This window comes from Columba livia, chromosome 16, assembly GCF_036013475.1.
Source record: "Columba livia isolate bColLiv1 breed racing homer chromosome 16, bColLiv1.pat.W.v2, whole genome shotgun sequence".
Classification (NCBI taxonomy): Eukaryota; Metazoa; Chordata; class Aves; order Columbiformes; family Columbidae; genus Columba; species Columba livia.
Window position 1 is genome coordinate 2,020,591 of NC_088617.1, and position 14,656 is coordinate 2,035,246.

The 14,656-nt window shown below is 55.3% G+C and overlaps 2 protein-coding genes across 3 annotated transcripts in view; one reads left to right on the forward strand and one right to left on the reverse strand.

Annotated features, from left to right (window-relative positions):
- TRPC4AP (transient receptor potential cation channel subfamily C member 4 associated protein) overlaps positions 1–3,165 on the forward strand; it is a 31,677-nt gene extending 28,512 nt beyond the window's left edge. Inside the window, exon 19 of the mRNA XM_065031844.1 lies at positions 581–3,165. Coding sequence (XP_064887916.1) covers positions 581–718 — 138 coding nt within the window. The 3' untranslated portion in view covers positions 719–3,165. The remainder of the gene's footprint in view (positions 1–580) is intronic.
- A 297-nt stretch (positions 3,166–3,462) lies between these two features.
- Positions 3,463–14,656, reverse strand: part of MYH7B (myosin heavy chain 7B) — a 29,094-nt gene continuing 17,900 nt past the window's right edge. For both annotated transcript variants that reach the window (XM_021287865.2, XM_065031843.1), the window contains 21 exons: positions 14,170–14,306; positions 13,279–13,534; positions 12,469–12,711; positions 11,895–12,071; positions 11,428–11,573; positions 10,745–10,835; positions 9,759–10,148; positions 8,945–9,071; positions 8,359–8,477; positions 7,742–7,938; positions 6,991–7,340; positions 6,344–6,468; positions 5,939–6,054; positions 5,643–5,835; positions 5,357–5,560; positions 5,124–5,249; positions 4,821–4,991; positions 4,507–4,611; positions 4,048–4,143; positions 3,761–3,898; positions 3,463–3,582 (listed from right to left, as the gene is read on the reverse strand). In XM_021287865.2, coding sequence (XP_021143540.2) covers positions 3,574–3,582; positions 3,761–3,898; positions 4,048–4,143; positions 4,507–4,611; positions 4,821–4,991; positions 5,124–5,249; positions 5,357–5,560; positions 5,643–5,835; positions 5,939–6,054; positions 6,344–6,468; positions 6,991–7,340; positions 7,742–7,938; positions 8,359–8,477; positions 8,945–9,071; positions 9,759–10,148; positions 10,745–10,835; positions 11,428–11,573; positions 11,895–12,071; positions 12,469–12,711; positions 13,279–13,534; positions 14,170–14,306 — 3,516 coding nt within the window. In that variant the 3' untranslated portion in view covers positions 3,463–3,573. The remainder of the gene's footprint in view (positions 3,583–3,760; positions 3,899–4,047; positions 4,144–4,506; positions 4,612–4,820; positions 4,992–5,123; positions 5,250–5,356; positions 5,561–5,642; positions 5,836–5,938; positions 6,055–6,343; positions 6,469–6,990; positions 7,341–7,741; positions 7,939–8,358; positions 8,478–8,944; positions 9,072–9,758; positions 10,149–10,744; positions 10,836–11,427; positions 11,574–11,894; positions 12,072–12,468; positions 12,712–13,278; positions 13,535–14,169; positions 14,307–14,656) is intronic.

Consider the following 14,656-nt stretch of genomic DNA (forward strand, 5'->3'; position numbering starts at 1 on the left):
CAACAGGCACAGACTGGAACACAGGAGGCTCCATCTGAACATGAGCAGAAACTTGTTTGCTGGGAGGTGCCAGAGCCTGGCCCAGGCTGCCCAGAGCGGGTGTGGAGTCTCCTTCGCTGAGACATTCAAACCCCCTGGATGTGACCCTGTGTGATCTGCTCTGTGACCCTGCGTGAGCAGGGGGGTTGGACTGTGGATCTCCAGAGGTCCCTTCAGCCCCAACCAGTCTGCAGTTCTGTGATACACGTTGTGGTGTAAGGCTGCCGGAGAGGCCTCTTGGCCTTAAGGGAATGATGCAGGAGGGATGGGAGCAGGAAGGGTGTGTTGTTTCTCCGTCAGCCCTGGGAGCGGCTGCCAGCATGGACTCGATCTGCAGCACTGTGGTGTCAGTTTGTGACAGCAAAGGAGAAGTTGGGGCTCGTGTGTGTGGACGGCTCAGCGCAGTCCTGCCTGCCCACACAGGCTTGCTGGGTGGTGTCACTTTTTTCCATTCTCTCTGCTCAATGCTTTGGGATGTGTCTTCTACTGCATGTTGGTGCCTGTGGCCCACGTTAACCAACCTCTTCATCTCTTCCCACAGAGCTCATGTATTAGTTTTACCTACTGGAAAGAGACTGTATCTATACTGCTCAGTCCCGACCGGACGTCCCCCTGTGCCATAGTTAGCTACATTGACGAGGCGTATATGGACATTGACAGAGACTTTTCTGAGGAGTAATTCTTCACTCTGGCTTCTGATGGACAGCGCTTGGAGGGTACCTCGCAGCCCGTGGATTTTCAGGGATACGCTGTGTAGTGTGTGTGTGTGTGTGCGGCTTGGAACCGTGGAGCATTGTCAAAACCCCGGCCCCCTCCCGGCCCCCATCTCCGATCTCTGATGGATGAGCCTTTGAAAGCTCTCTGGGCAACACATTCAGGGATGTATCTTCCAGTTCTTCTGGGATAAAAATATTCACCTGCAAAAAAAGCCTCTTTATTATTATTTTTCCTCTGTCCCAGTCCAGTGTGGCTGGTCAGAGATGTATTTTTTTTTTGGTGACAGATGAGGACACTCTATGTGCCAATGTAGTTGTCACTGTCTCTCATGGCTACCAGAATTAGCAAGTCAAAAAGCACAGGAATTGCCCTCCAGATGTGAGGTGTGGGGAGCCAGCCTGCGTGGGCCCCCCCAGCCGTGGGCAGAGCCGCCGCCAGGGCTCCCCTCCCTCCTCCATCGGGGTTTGGGATCGGGGGGTCAGGGTTGGTTAGAGTGAGTGTGTGCGTGTGTGCTTTTAATTCCTGAGAGCCCCAGCTCCAGTCACCTCTTTACCATCGACTTTTGGATCATTTGGTACTCAATTTGTCTGTGCATTAGGAGAGAACCTCTGCTCCTCCTGTCTCTCCTGCAGATCCTTCCCACCCGAAGGCGTTTTACAACGCTGCAGAGAACAGAGACATTTCAGCAGTGGTGGAATTGCAACAGGGGGCGGCTTTTTCACGGAGCACTAGCATTAAAATGTACTAATTTTTTAAACTTGCGGCTTGTCCCTTCTTGGGTAACTAATTTGGTTTTAAAATCCTTGTCAGGACCATTGCTCTTGCTGCTAACCTGCTTTGCCTGGAAGTCTTATGTCAGTCTCTGCTTTCAGTCCTTAATATCAACATACACGTTAATCTTGAAGTGCAATATTTACTGGAGATGTCAGGTTTTTCCTTGGCCTGTTTTAATCAGAATGTGTTAAATGCTGGGAATAAACACTCCTGGTTAAAAGTAACTTTGTAGGATGTGTTGGGAAAGGGGAGTCAGGTTTTGGCCATCCTGATTGCCAAACCTGCACGTGTCCTGTCTGCTCCGTTAATTCTGTTGCTCTAAGACAGTCAGATTCCCAGGAATGAAATAGTCTGAAGTTCTGAGCCACTGCATTTGAGTAAAAAAACACATCTCGCAGCTCCAGCTAAAAGAACACAGTTCTCTTTGAGACATGCATCTGAATTTTTAAAAGATTTTCTTAACTTATTTGATGAGATGACTTGACTTCAGCTCTGTCCAGACTCCGGAGAGCGCCCGGTGATGAGGATGTCCCAGAGCTGTCGAGTTCTGTCTCTCATCTTTGCCAGAAGAACGAAACCCCCTCTGAGGATCCCTGTGCCAGGGCCTGGATGAGGCTTCCAGCCACGGGTGCAGGTCGTGCTCTCGGAATGTCACCCTTCTCCTCTCTCACACTCGGGTGTCCTGCTCTGGACTTGCAGTCTGTACTTCGCTTGTGCTTGTGGGGTGGTTGGAGCTGCTGAAACCTGGAGCCTTGCAGGAGCCCCTGGGGATGCTTGTTCCCTCCTTGGGGGGCTGAATCCCCTGGGCAGCCCCTGCCCTGCTCCAGGGACGTCACCCTGGTCGCACTCTGTGTCAGGGAGCTCCTCACCACAGCAGCTGCAACTCTATGTTCTTCATCAGGTCCCCCCCTGCCCCTTCCCTCCACTGAGCTGATTTCTTTCTCATCTGTACTTTTTTTGTTCTTGGGTATTTGTGTTTTTGGTGTATCTTTGCTTCTTCTCAACTGTAATAGATGTACACTTAAAATAAATGCTTCAAATTAAAAGGCTTTTAAGTTAAGGGATGCCTTTTCCATAGTCTAGTTAATTGGTGCATCCAACGATTGCTGCTGTAAACCTGCAGAGTCTCATTTCCATCTCTGTGTTTATGTAACATACAATTAGGGGCCAAACTCCCTGGGTCCAGCTGCTCTCATGCCAACCTGCCCCCTGGCTCCCTGCGGGGCAGCACAGTGCCGTGAGTCCTCACTGAGGTGGGTGGCACAGGGACCAAACCCACGGCAGCTGCTCCAAGGAGGGAGCGCGCTGGGCTCCTGGGGAAAGGCTTTGTCTGCAGAGGGTCACAGACCAGATGCCTCAATCTTGAGAGGGACCAGCTCTGTCCTTCGTCCTTGTTCTGTCTTATTTTGGAGAGCACGGGGAGGACATGTCCTGCGTAGTGCTGGCTGCAGGGGAAGGTGCAGGGGGCTGGGGCAGGGGAGGGGAGGTGAGACCCTTGTCACTAACAAATACTTCTGGAAGTCTGCACTGTCCCCATGGACTGCTGAGGTTTGTGCTGCCCAGGTTAATGCCAATTTACTAACTGCAAATAAACATATTAAATGGAAACTATTAAAGAAATCTATTTTAAAGAAATTAGTGGAGATGTCTTTCTTTGCAGTCTGTTTTCCAAAGCTGCAGCAACCCTCGCTCTGCCCAGCAGGACCACAGTTGGGGGGTGTGGTGTTCTCCCCAGGAGCACCAGGCTCGGGGTGCTGTGATCCACCCCTGCCCTGCCTCAGCTCAGAGAAGAATGAAGTGCTTGGGGGGAAAGGGGTGAGGAAAGGGCCCTTTGCCCAAATCCTGCCTAAAGCCTGGAGCAATCTGGGGCACGGGAGTGGGGTGAGGGGAGGCTGTGAGTGATGTACCCCATGACAGACACACCAGAGCAAGTCCTTGCAGATCTACATTTATTCACACAGTGCAAAGCTGGCAGTGACTGTTGCAGCCATGTGCCACCACACTAGGGCTGGGGACAGGGCAGGGCGGGCAGCCGGGCTCCTGCTACTCATGCTGGCAAAAAACAAAACAAAATGGCTTTGGTGAGATCCTGGCTCTGGAGATCAAGAGCTCTGCCACCCCTCAGGTCCTGGCCGGAGGGGACAGCAGCACTGGGCAGAATGTGGCCAGCGGCTCCAGGGCTGGCAGGAGCGCCTGCCCAGCTGTCCCCTCCCCACAGCAGTGGCCTTACCTTGGAGACAATGACCTCCCTGGTGCGGGCGCGCAGCTTGTTGACCTGTGTCTCGGCGATGTCGGCGCGTTCCTCGGCGTCGTCCAGCTCGTGCTGCACCTTGCGGTACTTCACCAGGTTGGAGTTGGCCTGCTGCTCCTGGAGAGCCATGGACAGGGTGAGGGGACAGCCAGGACATCCCCACATCCACCTCACAACCTCTGTCCCTCGCAGCCACGCGCAGCAGCCCTGGGGAAGGCCAGCACTGTCCCCTGCCCCAGGAGAGCACAGTGGGGACGGGCACTTACCGCCTCCTCGAACTGCCGCTTGTAGCTCTTGACCTTGCTCTGCAGCTTGTCAATCAGGTCCTGCATCCGTGCCAGGTTCTTCCTGTCCTCCTCAGCCTGCAAGCGCCCCAGCCCTGTTAGCAGGACCCCAGCAAACCCCCACAGCTCCAGCTGCCCCAATCCCTTTATCCCGGAGTCCCACTGGTGCCAGGGCCCTTCACGCAGAGAGCAGCCACCGGCCACATGTCCCCTGGTCCCCCAGTCCTTTGCTGAGGAGGTGCCGGCAAAGGGGCAGGACACAGCCACAGAGTGGGGGGGATGCTGGGACAGAAAGAAGCTTGTCCCACTCCTGTCAGTCCCACCACGGAGCCCAGAAGCAGCCAGGGGGCTTGAGTGGGGTGTTGGTAACACAAGGATCTGAGCACAAAGAGATTTGGGTCAAGTCCTGCTGTGATGGACCTGTGCCCAGCACCACTGTACCTGGTAGCTCAGCTCCTTGATCCTCCGCTCATACTTGCGAATGCCCTTCTGGGCTTCAGCCGTCTTCTTCTGCTCCGCATCCAGCTCTCCCTCCAGTTCCCGTACCTGTGGGGGACAGAGGCTCAGAGCAGCCACAACCAAGGCTAAACCACCCCAAGCAAAGGCTGGGAGCTGGCCCAGGTGTGCAGGTCCTTGGGGACTGTCCCCCACTGCCCAGGGCCCCACTGTGGCCCAACCTGGCCCCAGAGGGCTGGGGCAGTGCCAGAAGACCACCAGTGTGGTGCACAACCAGGGGTCTGCCCCTGCCTTCTCACCCTGGCCTCCAGCTTCTGGATCTGCTTCTTGCCCCCTTTGAGAGCAATCTGCTCTGCTTCATCCAGGCGCATCTGCAGGTCCTTGATGGTCTGCTCCATGTTCTTCTTCATCCGCTCCAGGTGTGCACTCGTGTCCTGCTCCTTCTTCAGCTCCTCGGCCATCATGGCAGCCTGCAAGGCCAAGAGCACAGAGGCATCACCGCAAGGCCAGGCAGCCCTGCCAGAAGATCCAAGACCCTCCTCCCCTGTCCTCCCATACACCAACCCCTTGCCAAACTTGCACCATCCCCATCACGCTCTTACATCCGTGATAGCCTTCTTCGCCTTCTCCTCAGCATTGCGGCACTCCTGCACTGCGTCCTCCACCTCACTGCTTAGCTGCGAGATGTCGGTCTCCAGTTTCTTCTTTTGGTTGATCAGGCCTGTGTTCTGCAGGCAGAGCAGGGCAGTGTCAAAGGGACCGGCCGCTCTCCATGGCCAAACAGGCTCCTGGCTCCGCAGTGCCAGCGGAGACCTGGGAGCTGCTGGTTCCTCACCTGGGAGTGGAGCAGGTTGACCCTCTCGGTGGCCTCCAGCAGCTCCTGCTCCGCCAGCTTCCTGCTCCTCTCCGCCTGCTCCAGCGCTGCCCGCAGCTCCTCCACCTCCGCCAGCAGCAGGTTGTTGCGGCGCTCCAGGGCGGCCGCCTGCTCCTTCAGGTCATCGTTGTGGCGTTGCGTGTCATCCAACTCGATTTGCAGGTCCTGCCGGGCAGCACGGGGTCAGCGGGGACAGGAGGGAGCTGGGGCTGGCAGCAGGGACAGTCCCACCCCGCGGCTGCCCAACCTTGAGCTGGGCCTGGAGCTGGCGGCCCAGTTTCTGGAACTCAGCGGCCTGGCGGTTGGCGTGGCTGAGCTGGATCTCCATCTCATTCAGGTCTCCCTCCATCTTCTTCCTCAGCCGGACGGCCTCATTCTTGGCCCGGGCCTCTGCATCCAGCGTTGCTTGCATGGAGTCCATGGCGCGCTGGTGATTGCGCCTGCGGGAGGGACGATGCATCAGCCCCAACCACCCAGGGACAGCCAGTCCAGAGCAGTGTTGTCAGGGCCATGGTGCCAGCTCTGTCCCCTCCCAGCACACACCTCAGGTTCTCAAACTCCTCGTCCTTCTCCGCCAGCTTCCTGTCCACATCAGCCTTGATCTGGTTCAGCTCCAGCTGGATGCGCAGCGTCTTGCTCTCCTCATGCTCCAGCGCTCCCTAGAGAGAGCAGCAGCCATAGGAAGGTGGACCTGGGGGGGAAATCTCCCCAGACACCCACCCCAGCCTGGCCTTGCCCCCAGCCTTGCGCTATGAGCAGGTGGAGCCACCCCAAAGCCCCGCTGGGGCTTCTCACCCCCCACGAGCACAGCCCAGGGGTTGCAGCCCGGCTCAGGACTGTCACGCTGCCAGCACAGTGTGTCACCGCTCCTGACCGGTGCTGCTGGTGGGACAGGGGCTCTCGAGGGCAGCAGGCATGCGCGAGCATCAGTGGGAAACACAGACTCACCTCAGCCTCCTCCAGAGCTGCCTGGATATCACTCTTCTCACTCTCCAGGGCTTTCTTCAGCTTCTCCAGCTCATGGATGGTTTTTCCACTCATACTGATCTGGTCGGTCAGATCAGCAATTTCCTCTGGCAGGGACACAAGGTCATTTGGTCAGGACAGCCTTTGCGTAGCCAGCCCCATGCAGATGACCTCCCCATCCCTTTGCCCAAGCCTGGCCCGTGTCCCCACAGCCCCTTGGAAAGCAGCTGAGGTTGTGCTTGGTGAACAGGCACCCCCCTCATTGCTTGGGCCCTGGTGGGTTCCCCTGTGCCCTGGTTGAAGGAGGGGGCATGGGAGAGGTGTAAGGACAGGTGGAGACCTGCTGGTCCAAGAGCAACACCCCCAAGCCAGCAACATACCCCAACCATGGCACTCGTGGCAGCAAACCATGTACCATGTGGAAACAAGAGCCAGGTAACACTGCCCATCGAGAGGGCAGGACACGTGCTGGCTTCCCGGCTGGGCCAGGCTTGGATGAGCAGAAAGGTGGTGTCTGCTCCCTGCCTACAGGCCTGCCCCCCCGTCACACCTCATAGCTGAGAACAGGGGAGTCATGGGCTGCCCTGGGGAGCCAACAGTGTGTGGGGAGAGCCTGAGCCCAGACCTACCCTGCAGGTTCTTGTTCTCCCTCTTGAGGGTCTCCAGGTTGTCCAGGGACTCTTCATAGGCGTTCTTGAGCTTGAAGAGCTCCGTGCTCAAGCTACGTGACTCCTTCTGCGATGCCTCCAGCTCTGCCTGGGTCTCTTCATACTTCTGCTTCCACTCCGCCAGGATCCTGTCGAAGTTGCGCTGCTTCTTGTCCAAGGCAGCGCAGGCTGAGTTGGCACGTTCCAGGTCCACCGAGAGGTCCTCGATCTCTGTCTGCAGCCGGTGCTTGGTCTTTTCCAGCGAGGAGCACTTGGCGTGGGCAGCCTCCACTGCCTCCTCCGCCTCCTGCAGCCGGATGGCCAGTTTCTTCCTGCCGAGGACAGCAAGAGATGAGTGCTCTCATCCCACGTGTCATCCCACCCCACTGCTCTAGGGAGAGGAGGCCACAGCCTGCCCAAAACAGCCTCAGGTTCAGGAAGGAGGGTGCAGTCTCACCCTGGGGTCTGAGAATCACACAGAATCAATCACACAGAATCATACAGAATCCCAGGATGTCAGGGATTGGAAGGGCCCTGGAAAGCTCATCCAGTGCAATCCCCCCATGGAGCAGGAACACCCAGATGAGGTTACACAGGAAGGTGTCCAGGCGGGTTGGAATGTCTGCAGAGAAGGAGACTCCACAACCCCCCTGGGCAGCCTGGGCCAGTGAAAGCCCCATTCTTGAGCAGAAACCTGCCACCTGCGAAGAACTGACTCCTGTTTGAGACTCACTTGGCTTCCTCCAGCTCCTCCGTCCTCTGGATGGCATCTGTCTCATACTTGGTTCTCCACTGGGCTACTTCTGCATTGGCCTTGGACAAGTTCCTCTGGAGCTCGCTCTTGGCCTCCACCTCCTCCTCATACTGCTCGCGCAGCAGGTCGCAGTCGTGGCGGGAGGCTTGCAGGGCATGGGCCAGGGCGTTCTTGCTCTGAGGAACCAAGAGCTCATGAGAGGAGCCACTGGCCCCGGGCTCTGGGACACTGGCCATGGCACATGGACTGAGGGCAGCAGGAGGGAACTTCTGTTTTTTCCAGGCTAAGAGCTGCCACTGGGACTCCTGTGTGCAGCTCCATCCCACCTCCCCAGTCCAAGAAGCCAGGTCACTGTGACATGTGTCCCCATTCCCTGAGATCTGTGTCTCTCTGAGCCCTTCAGATCAGCCATGCCCCAGCAGCCTCATAGAATCATCTTGGTTGGAAGAGACCCTTAAGATCAGAGAATCTAAACCTAACGCAACCCTGGCACTGACCCATGTCCCTAAGAACCTCGTCTCCATGTTCTTTAAACCCCTCCAGGGATGGTGACTCCACCACTGCCCTGGGCAGCCTGTTCCACTGCTTGGTCTCACCTTGGTCTCTTCTTCCAGCTGCCTCTTGAGTTCCTCGATGTTCTGTGTGAATGAGGTCTTGCCGCGGCTCAGCTGGTTGATAAAGGACTCTTTTTCCTCCAGCAGCCGACTCAGCTCCCCTGGGTTCAAACAAAGGCAAGCCAGCTATTTTGGGGCCAAAAGGCTGCAAATTGCCATAACCTGCCCTCCCCCAGAGCTGCATGAAGACCCCCAGCAGTCCCAGCTGTATCCCCACCCAGGCAGGCTGGGGCCCGTGGGCACAGGTACCGGCAGCTAAAGGCAAAGTACACCAGCCAGAAAACCCCTCTTGATACCCAAAGTCACAGCATGTCCCCAAGCATAACCAGTGTCACCACAGAGTTCCTCTGCCTTGCCAAGCTATATGGCATGTCTGCAAGTTGTAAGTGAAGGTCCAACACAGACATCCCGCTCTGCTCCACTCCAGATGCAGCTCCTGCTATTTTTTTCATCCATAGGAGGAGCAGAATGGTCTGTCCAGCTGAACCACGGCTCCTCAGCTCAAATGGCCCAGTGGAAGACCAACCGCAGAAAAGCCACATGTCCCATGGCTGCTGTGCCCACCTACCATTCTCAGTCTGCAGCCGGCCCCGCTGCGTGCTCACGTCGGTCAGTTGTCGCTGCAGCTCGTCCACTTTGGACTTGGCCTCGCTCAGCTGGTCCTCATAGGTGCGGCACAGCTTCTCAGCGGTGGCCTGCACACGCCAGGCAAAGCCCACGTCAGACCCGGCTCTTCCCCTAAAGCACCGCTCTCCCAGGACGGGCTCAGCTGCTGCACCACCCTGGGACCTCGCTGCCCTGCTCGGCTCATCCCATGTGCGCTCAAGGTGGAGAGCAGGAGCCTGCTAGAGCTCGTGTCTCTGCTGAGCTCACAGGAGCTCTCGGCAGCCAGTCTCCCAGGAAATGTCATAGAATCATAGACTCATTTTGGCTGGAAGAGACCCTCAGGATCACCGTGTCCAACCATAATCTAGCACTAAATCACATCCCTAAGAACCTCATCTCCATGTCTTTTAAACCCCTCCAGGGATGGTGACTCCACCACTGCCCTGGGCAGCCTGTTCCAATGCCTGACAGCCCTTTCCATGAAGAATTTTTTCCTAATATCCAGTCTAAACCTCACTTGATGCAACTTGAGGCCATTTCCTCTCATCCTGTCTGGCCAGATCATCCAGACTTGACTAGGACAAGCAAAGCACCCTGTAAGCATTGCCGTAGTAACACAAGGACAAGCTATACCTGGTGAAAAAGAGGGACTTGGCCATGGCAAAGAGCTACCCAGGATAACATCCCACGTACGTGGCTGCGCCGAACACACTGTGACCAGTTGCACCGATGTTCACCAAAGAGATGAACCTGCCCCATACAGAGCCAGTGCGCACCTTGTTCTTGGTGAGGTATTCAATGTTGGACGACAGGTCATCCACCTCCATCTTCATCTCACTCTTCTCCTTCTCCAGCTTCTGCTTGACGCGCTGCAGGTTGTCGATCTGCTCGCTGAGCTCCGCCACGCTGTCCGCGTGCTTCTTGCGCAGGGCGGCCGCCGTGGACTCGTGCTGCAGAGTCGCCTCCTCCAGGTCCCGCCGCAGCTTCAGGAACTCTGCTTCCCGCTTCTTGTTCATCTCCAGCTGCGTGGCCGTCGCCCCACCAGCCTCCTCCAGCCGCTCGCTCAGCTCCTCCAGCTCCCGCGACACCTCTGCCCGCTGCTTCTCCACCTTGGCTCTGGCAGCACGCTCGGCCTCCAGCTCCTCCTCCAGCTCCTCGATGCGGGCCTGGCAGAGACAGAACGAGGCGGTAACCTGGTGAAGCTCCCAGCAGCTTTTCTCCCCAAAATGGAGCAAAGTGTCTCCTCTGATACTGGGGAGCATTAAGCCTGGAGGAAATGCTTGAGCTGTTTTGGGATTCTCTGGGACAGGCCTGCCTGGAGCTCCTCGGTAGCCTGTTTTGCAGAGCTCCTGCTCTGTGCCCTGTCGTCAGGGTCCAGGCTGATTATTATCAGTTTCTTTTCAGTGGGAACCTCCATACAAACAAGCCTGAATCTTGGCATCTGTCTGATAGGAAGCAGCCCAACATACTAGATTTAGATCCTCAGAGTTTGGGCACCGGATTTACAGTTTTAGTCTGGCCAGAGAACTACATCCTAGAAGCTGTTCCCCATGCTGGTACTAGTGTTCACCTCAATAATTCATTCTTTAATTTTCAGTCTACTGTGTTTTGGCAGAGGGCTTTGCTCCTGCTAACAATGCCAGGTTTTTTCATCACACTTCTGCCAAAAAGATGCCCCTGTGCTCAGAGATGGACTGGCCTATGCAGACCCCTCGGCACATTACATCTGATGGAAATTTAGGACTCCTTCTTCCTGCCATACCTGGAGCTCCTTGATCTTCTTCTGCAGCTGGGCCTCAGTCACTTGCCCGTCTTCAATCCTTGAATTCAGTTGACTCATTTCAAAATCTTTCCTGTACAGAAAGAGCACAGAGCCTGTGGTCAGACAAACACTGTCCTGCCAAGTCCCCCTGGCACCTAAAGCCAGAGGAATATCGTTCCCTGCACTGTAACACCCAGGTCTAGAGGACAAAAAAACCCACCCACAGAGGACAGGGGCTGCAGGGGTAAGAAGAAGCATATTGACGGCTCTGAGGGAAGGCTGGAGTGGCCAAACTGGCAGGGAACCTGGCTTTGAGGCTTTCCATGAGGTCCTCAGGTATTGTTCTCCAGTTCCCCAACAAGAATGGGACACGAGTGCTGAAGTCTCTACTTCAGCTGAGGTCCCAGCTCTGCATTAGGATCCTGTCAGGCAAGTCTCTCCCCTCCAACCCCATGTACAGAGGAAAGTCTATCATGCCCTAATCTATTAGTCTGTGCAGCTGACAAACTCCTCAGCATCTCCACACAGTGCCCAGGGAAACTCAGCACTCATTTTGTCTGGACTGACCACACCAGCAGGGCTCAAAGCCACATCCCAACAGAGGCCACATGTCACCTTGGTGTAGAGGTGGGTACTGTCCTGGCAGAGCGAGCACACAGCCCAGGCACATATCACACACTCACTTCTTCAGTTTTTCCTCCAGCTGTTGTTTGTCATTCTCCAGATCCATCACAGACTCTTGTGTCAACTTCAGGTCTCCTTCAAGCTTTCTCTTTGCTCTTTCCAGGTCCATGCGGACTTTCTTTTCTTGTTCAAGAGAACATTCCAGCTGGTGAATGAAGTGAGACAGGTTAGGGAGGGAAAGAACCTTCTGTAGCCCCAACCTTCCCCATGTCCATTGCTGTGGGAGTTTCACCCAGCCCCAAGATCCAGTACCATTCCCTCAGGCCAGGACTGCTCTCCATGGGGTTCTCTGCACCACTTCTTTGGTCGGGCAGTTTGTCAATGGGCTTATTAGTCAACTGGCCGTATTAAATGGGGACCAGATAACAACCCCACTCTCCAGATCCCGCTAAGGGAAAGCCTTTGTGCTCCCCTGGAGGTGTGACTCAAACCTCTCTCACTTCTCTGTCACCATCCCATGACTCACATCATCCACTTGCTGCTCCAGTTTGACCTTGGCTTTGGTCAGCGTGTTGACCTTGTCTTCCTCAGCCTGCAGGTCATCTAGGGCCTGCTGGTGGGCTTCTTGCAGTGCTTTCTTCTCTTTTGTCAGCTTGGCAATGATCTCATCCAAAGCAGCCATCTCTTCAATCAGGTTTTTAACCTACATCAGTGGGGTCAAAAATTAAGTGTGTCTTCTCAGAAACAGGGGAAGCAAAGCGAAAGCATCAGCCTGACTCATGAACGGCAGGAGTTCATGGGCAACAGTAGCTTGGCAACACAGCAGCAGCCAGCCCCTCTCCTCTTGGCCAGGCTGGTTCCACCAGGTGGTTTGCCAGTGTCCCAAATCACTTGCCATTGCACAGAACTGGTTGCCCATAGCACTCCTGTGCAATGAGGCAGGAGCCCAGAAGGTTTTGACCTCTTCCACACCTTTTCGCACTGCCCTGCCCCAGCTCCCACACACCAGCAGCCTTGTCCCTGACATTTCTCTTTGGCGCCCCCAAAAGCACCAAGGCCTCTGGGCAATGATGCTGTACTCTGCAGGGAGGGTCCATTACCTTGTTCTCTGTGGCATGCTTCTCCTTCTCCACCTTGGCCAGTGTGATCTCTAGATCATCAATGTCCTTCTTCAGCTCTGCACACTCATCCTCCAGCTTGCGCTTCTTGGCGGTGAGGTCTGAGTTCATCTCCTCCTCATCCTCTAGACGCTCTGTCAGCTCCTTCACCTTGGCCTCCAGCTGGATCTTGGACTTGATCAGCAGGTCACAGCGTTCCTCTGCATCTGCCAGGTTATCTTGTTCCTGGGACAGGCACAGGAGGGACAGTGCTCATCTACTGCCCCAAGAGCATACTGGCAGGCTCTCACCATGCTAACCTGGCCCAGAGATAAAGCTCTCATTGTGGAAGGGACAGAGCAAGCCCAAGATGTTCAGGTGTATGAAAAAGAAGACAGCTCCAGTCACTGCCTATTTTGAACATCCATGGGACAACCACTAACACTAACCAGGGCCAAAGACCTAATAGCAATTAAATCTTTCCAGAAGAAAGAAACACTGGATTGACACTTCTTGGCACAGATTAGCCATGGTTTGGTGAGCAAACATTGCCATCTCACCCACCTCCTTGTGAGGAGATCACCCTTTCCAGAGCCAGGAGAACATTAATATTTGCAGCAGCCCTGAGATGGCAAGTCTGTGGTGCTGCTTCAGGTTTACACCAAGTTTAAAATCACATTTCAAACAGACTGTGGCAATGAGGGGGGTCTCAGAACAGCAAGAGGCTGAAGGAGAGATCTATCATGCTCTGCTCCTTCTACCCATGGACCCTGCACTACGTTTACACTTGCAGAGAGAGGGTGAGGCACTCACTGCCTGTAGCTGGAGAGCCAGGTCATTCTTCTCCTGGATCATGGAGACCTGCTTCTCTTCCAGCTCCTTCCTCTTAGCCTCAGACTTCTCCAGAGCCTCCTTCAGCTTCTGGAACTCCTCCTTCAGGTTGGACATTTCCTTCTCAGTCTGAGCAGACTTGAGTAAAGGCTTGATCTTGAAGAACAGCTTCATCCAGGACCAGTTCTTGACAGCATTGAAGGCCCGGATGTTCCACTGGATGGTATAGAGGGCTTCCCTGGAGGGGTACAAGCACAGCATCATCATAGGTGTAGATTCCACGTCACATCCTCACTACAGCACAGACCTGGCTTTTGCAGGCCTGGACATGGCTCTATTCTCCACAAGTAGCAGTATGCTGGACAAATGGCACTTCGTCTGCACACTGTAGTGGCCCTGGTGGGATGAGTGGTGTGGCCTGGCCATCAGGTCTCCTCACTCTGCAGCCCCCTGAATCTTTCAGAGGAAACCAAAGGATCCCCCCACCTAGATACACTGACCCTCCCTGCCAGGCACATGTCAGACTTCTCACAGGTCTGCCTTCACCCAGAACTGGGCATTACCCAAACACCGCCAGCCATAGCCAAACCCCAGAGGTCAAACCCCCCAAAATGTATAGAAGGAATGATAGAGGTGGTAGAGGTGGCTTGTTGAATTTCTCAGGTGTTTGTAGTGGAAGCAAGTCAGGCTATACTTAGGATTAGACCGATGTCTCCAATTCGGTTATAGAGTACAGCTTGGAGGGCAGCTGTGTTAGCTTCTGCTCGGCCCTGTCATCAGCCGATTAGTAGGAATGATATGATTCCAACGCCCTCTCAGCCAATGAATAGAAGGAACATGCTCACAAAGGTCTGCTTCCCCCCACAACTCTACCTCCTGCTGATGATCTTCTGGTACTCAATGCGCATGAGGTGCCCACGAATTCTGGCCTGCAGCATGGTCAAGATCTTGGCTAGACGCTCATCTCGCATCTCTTCCAGTAAACCCAGCAAACCAGCCTTAAAAAACACCTGTGGGGCAAGGCAGTGAGAACGGAGTCAGCTGCAGAGAGGACAGAGAGCTAAGGGGTAACACAACCTGTCATGGACCTGGGCTACACATGGCCCAGAGCAGGGACGGACAGAGCAGCGAGGGCTTTGTGATAGAGGTTTAGGTGCCCTGCACAGGCACGCACCCACACTCTGCTCTGCTTGGAGCTGAACCCGCACAAGGCACAGGCACAGCTGGGCACCAAGTCTCCTTGCCCTGTGCACATCCCTTCATATCCACCAGCAGGGACTAGGTGCTGTGTTGGGTGGTAGGAGGTCAGGCAGCAGTGATCTTCTGCTCAGACCTGTTTCTTCTGAACCTGCTTCTTCCT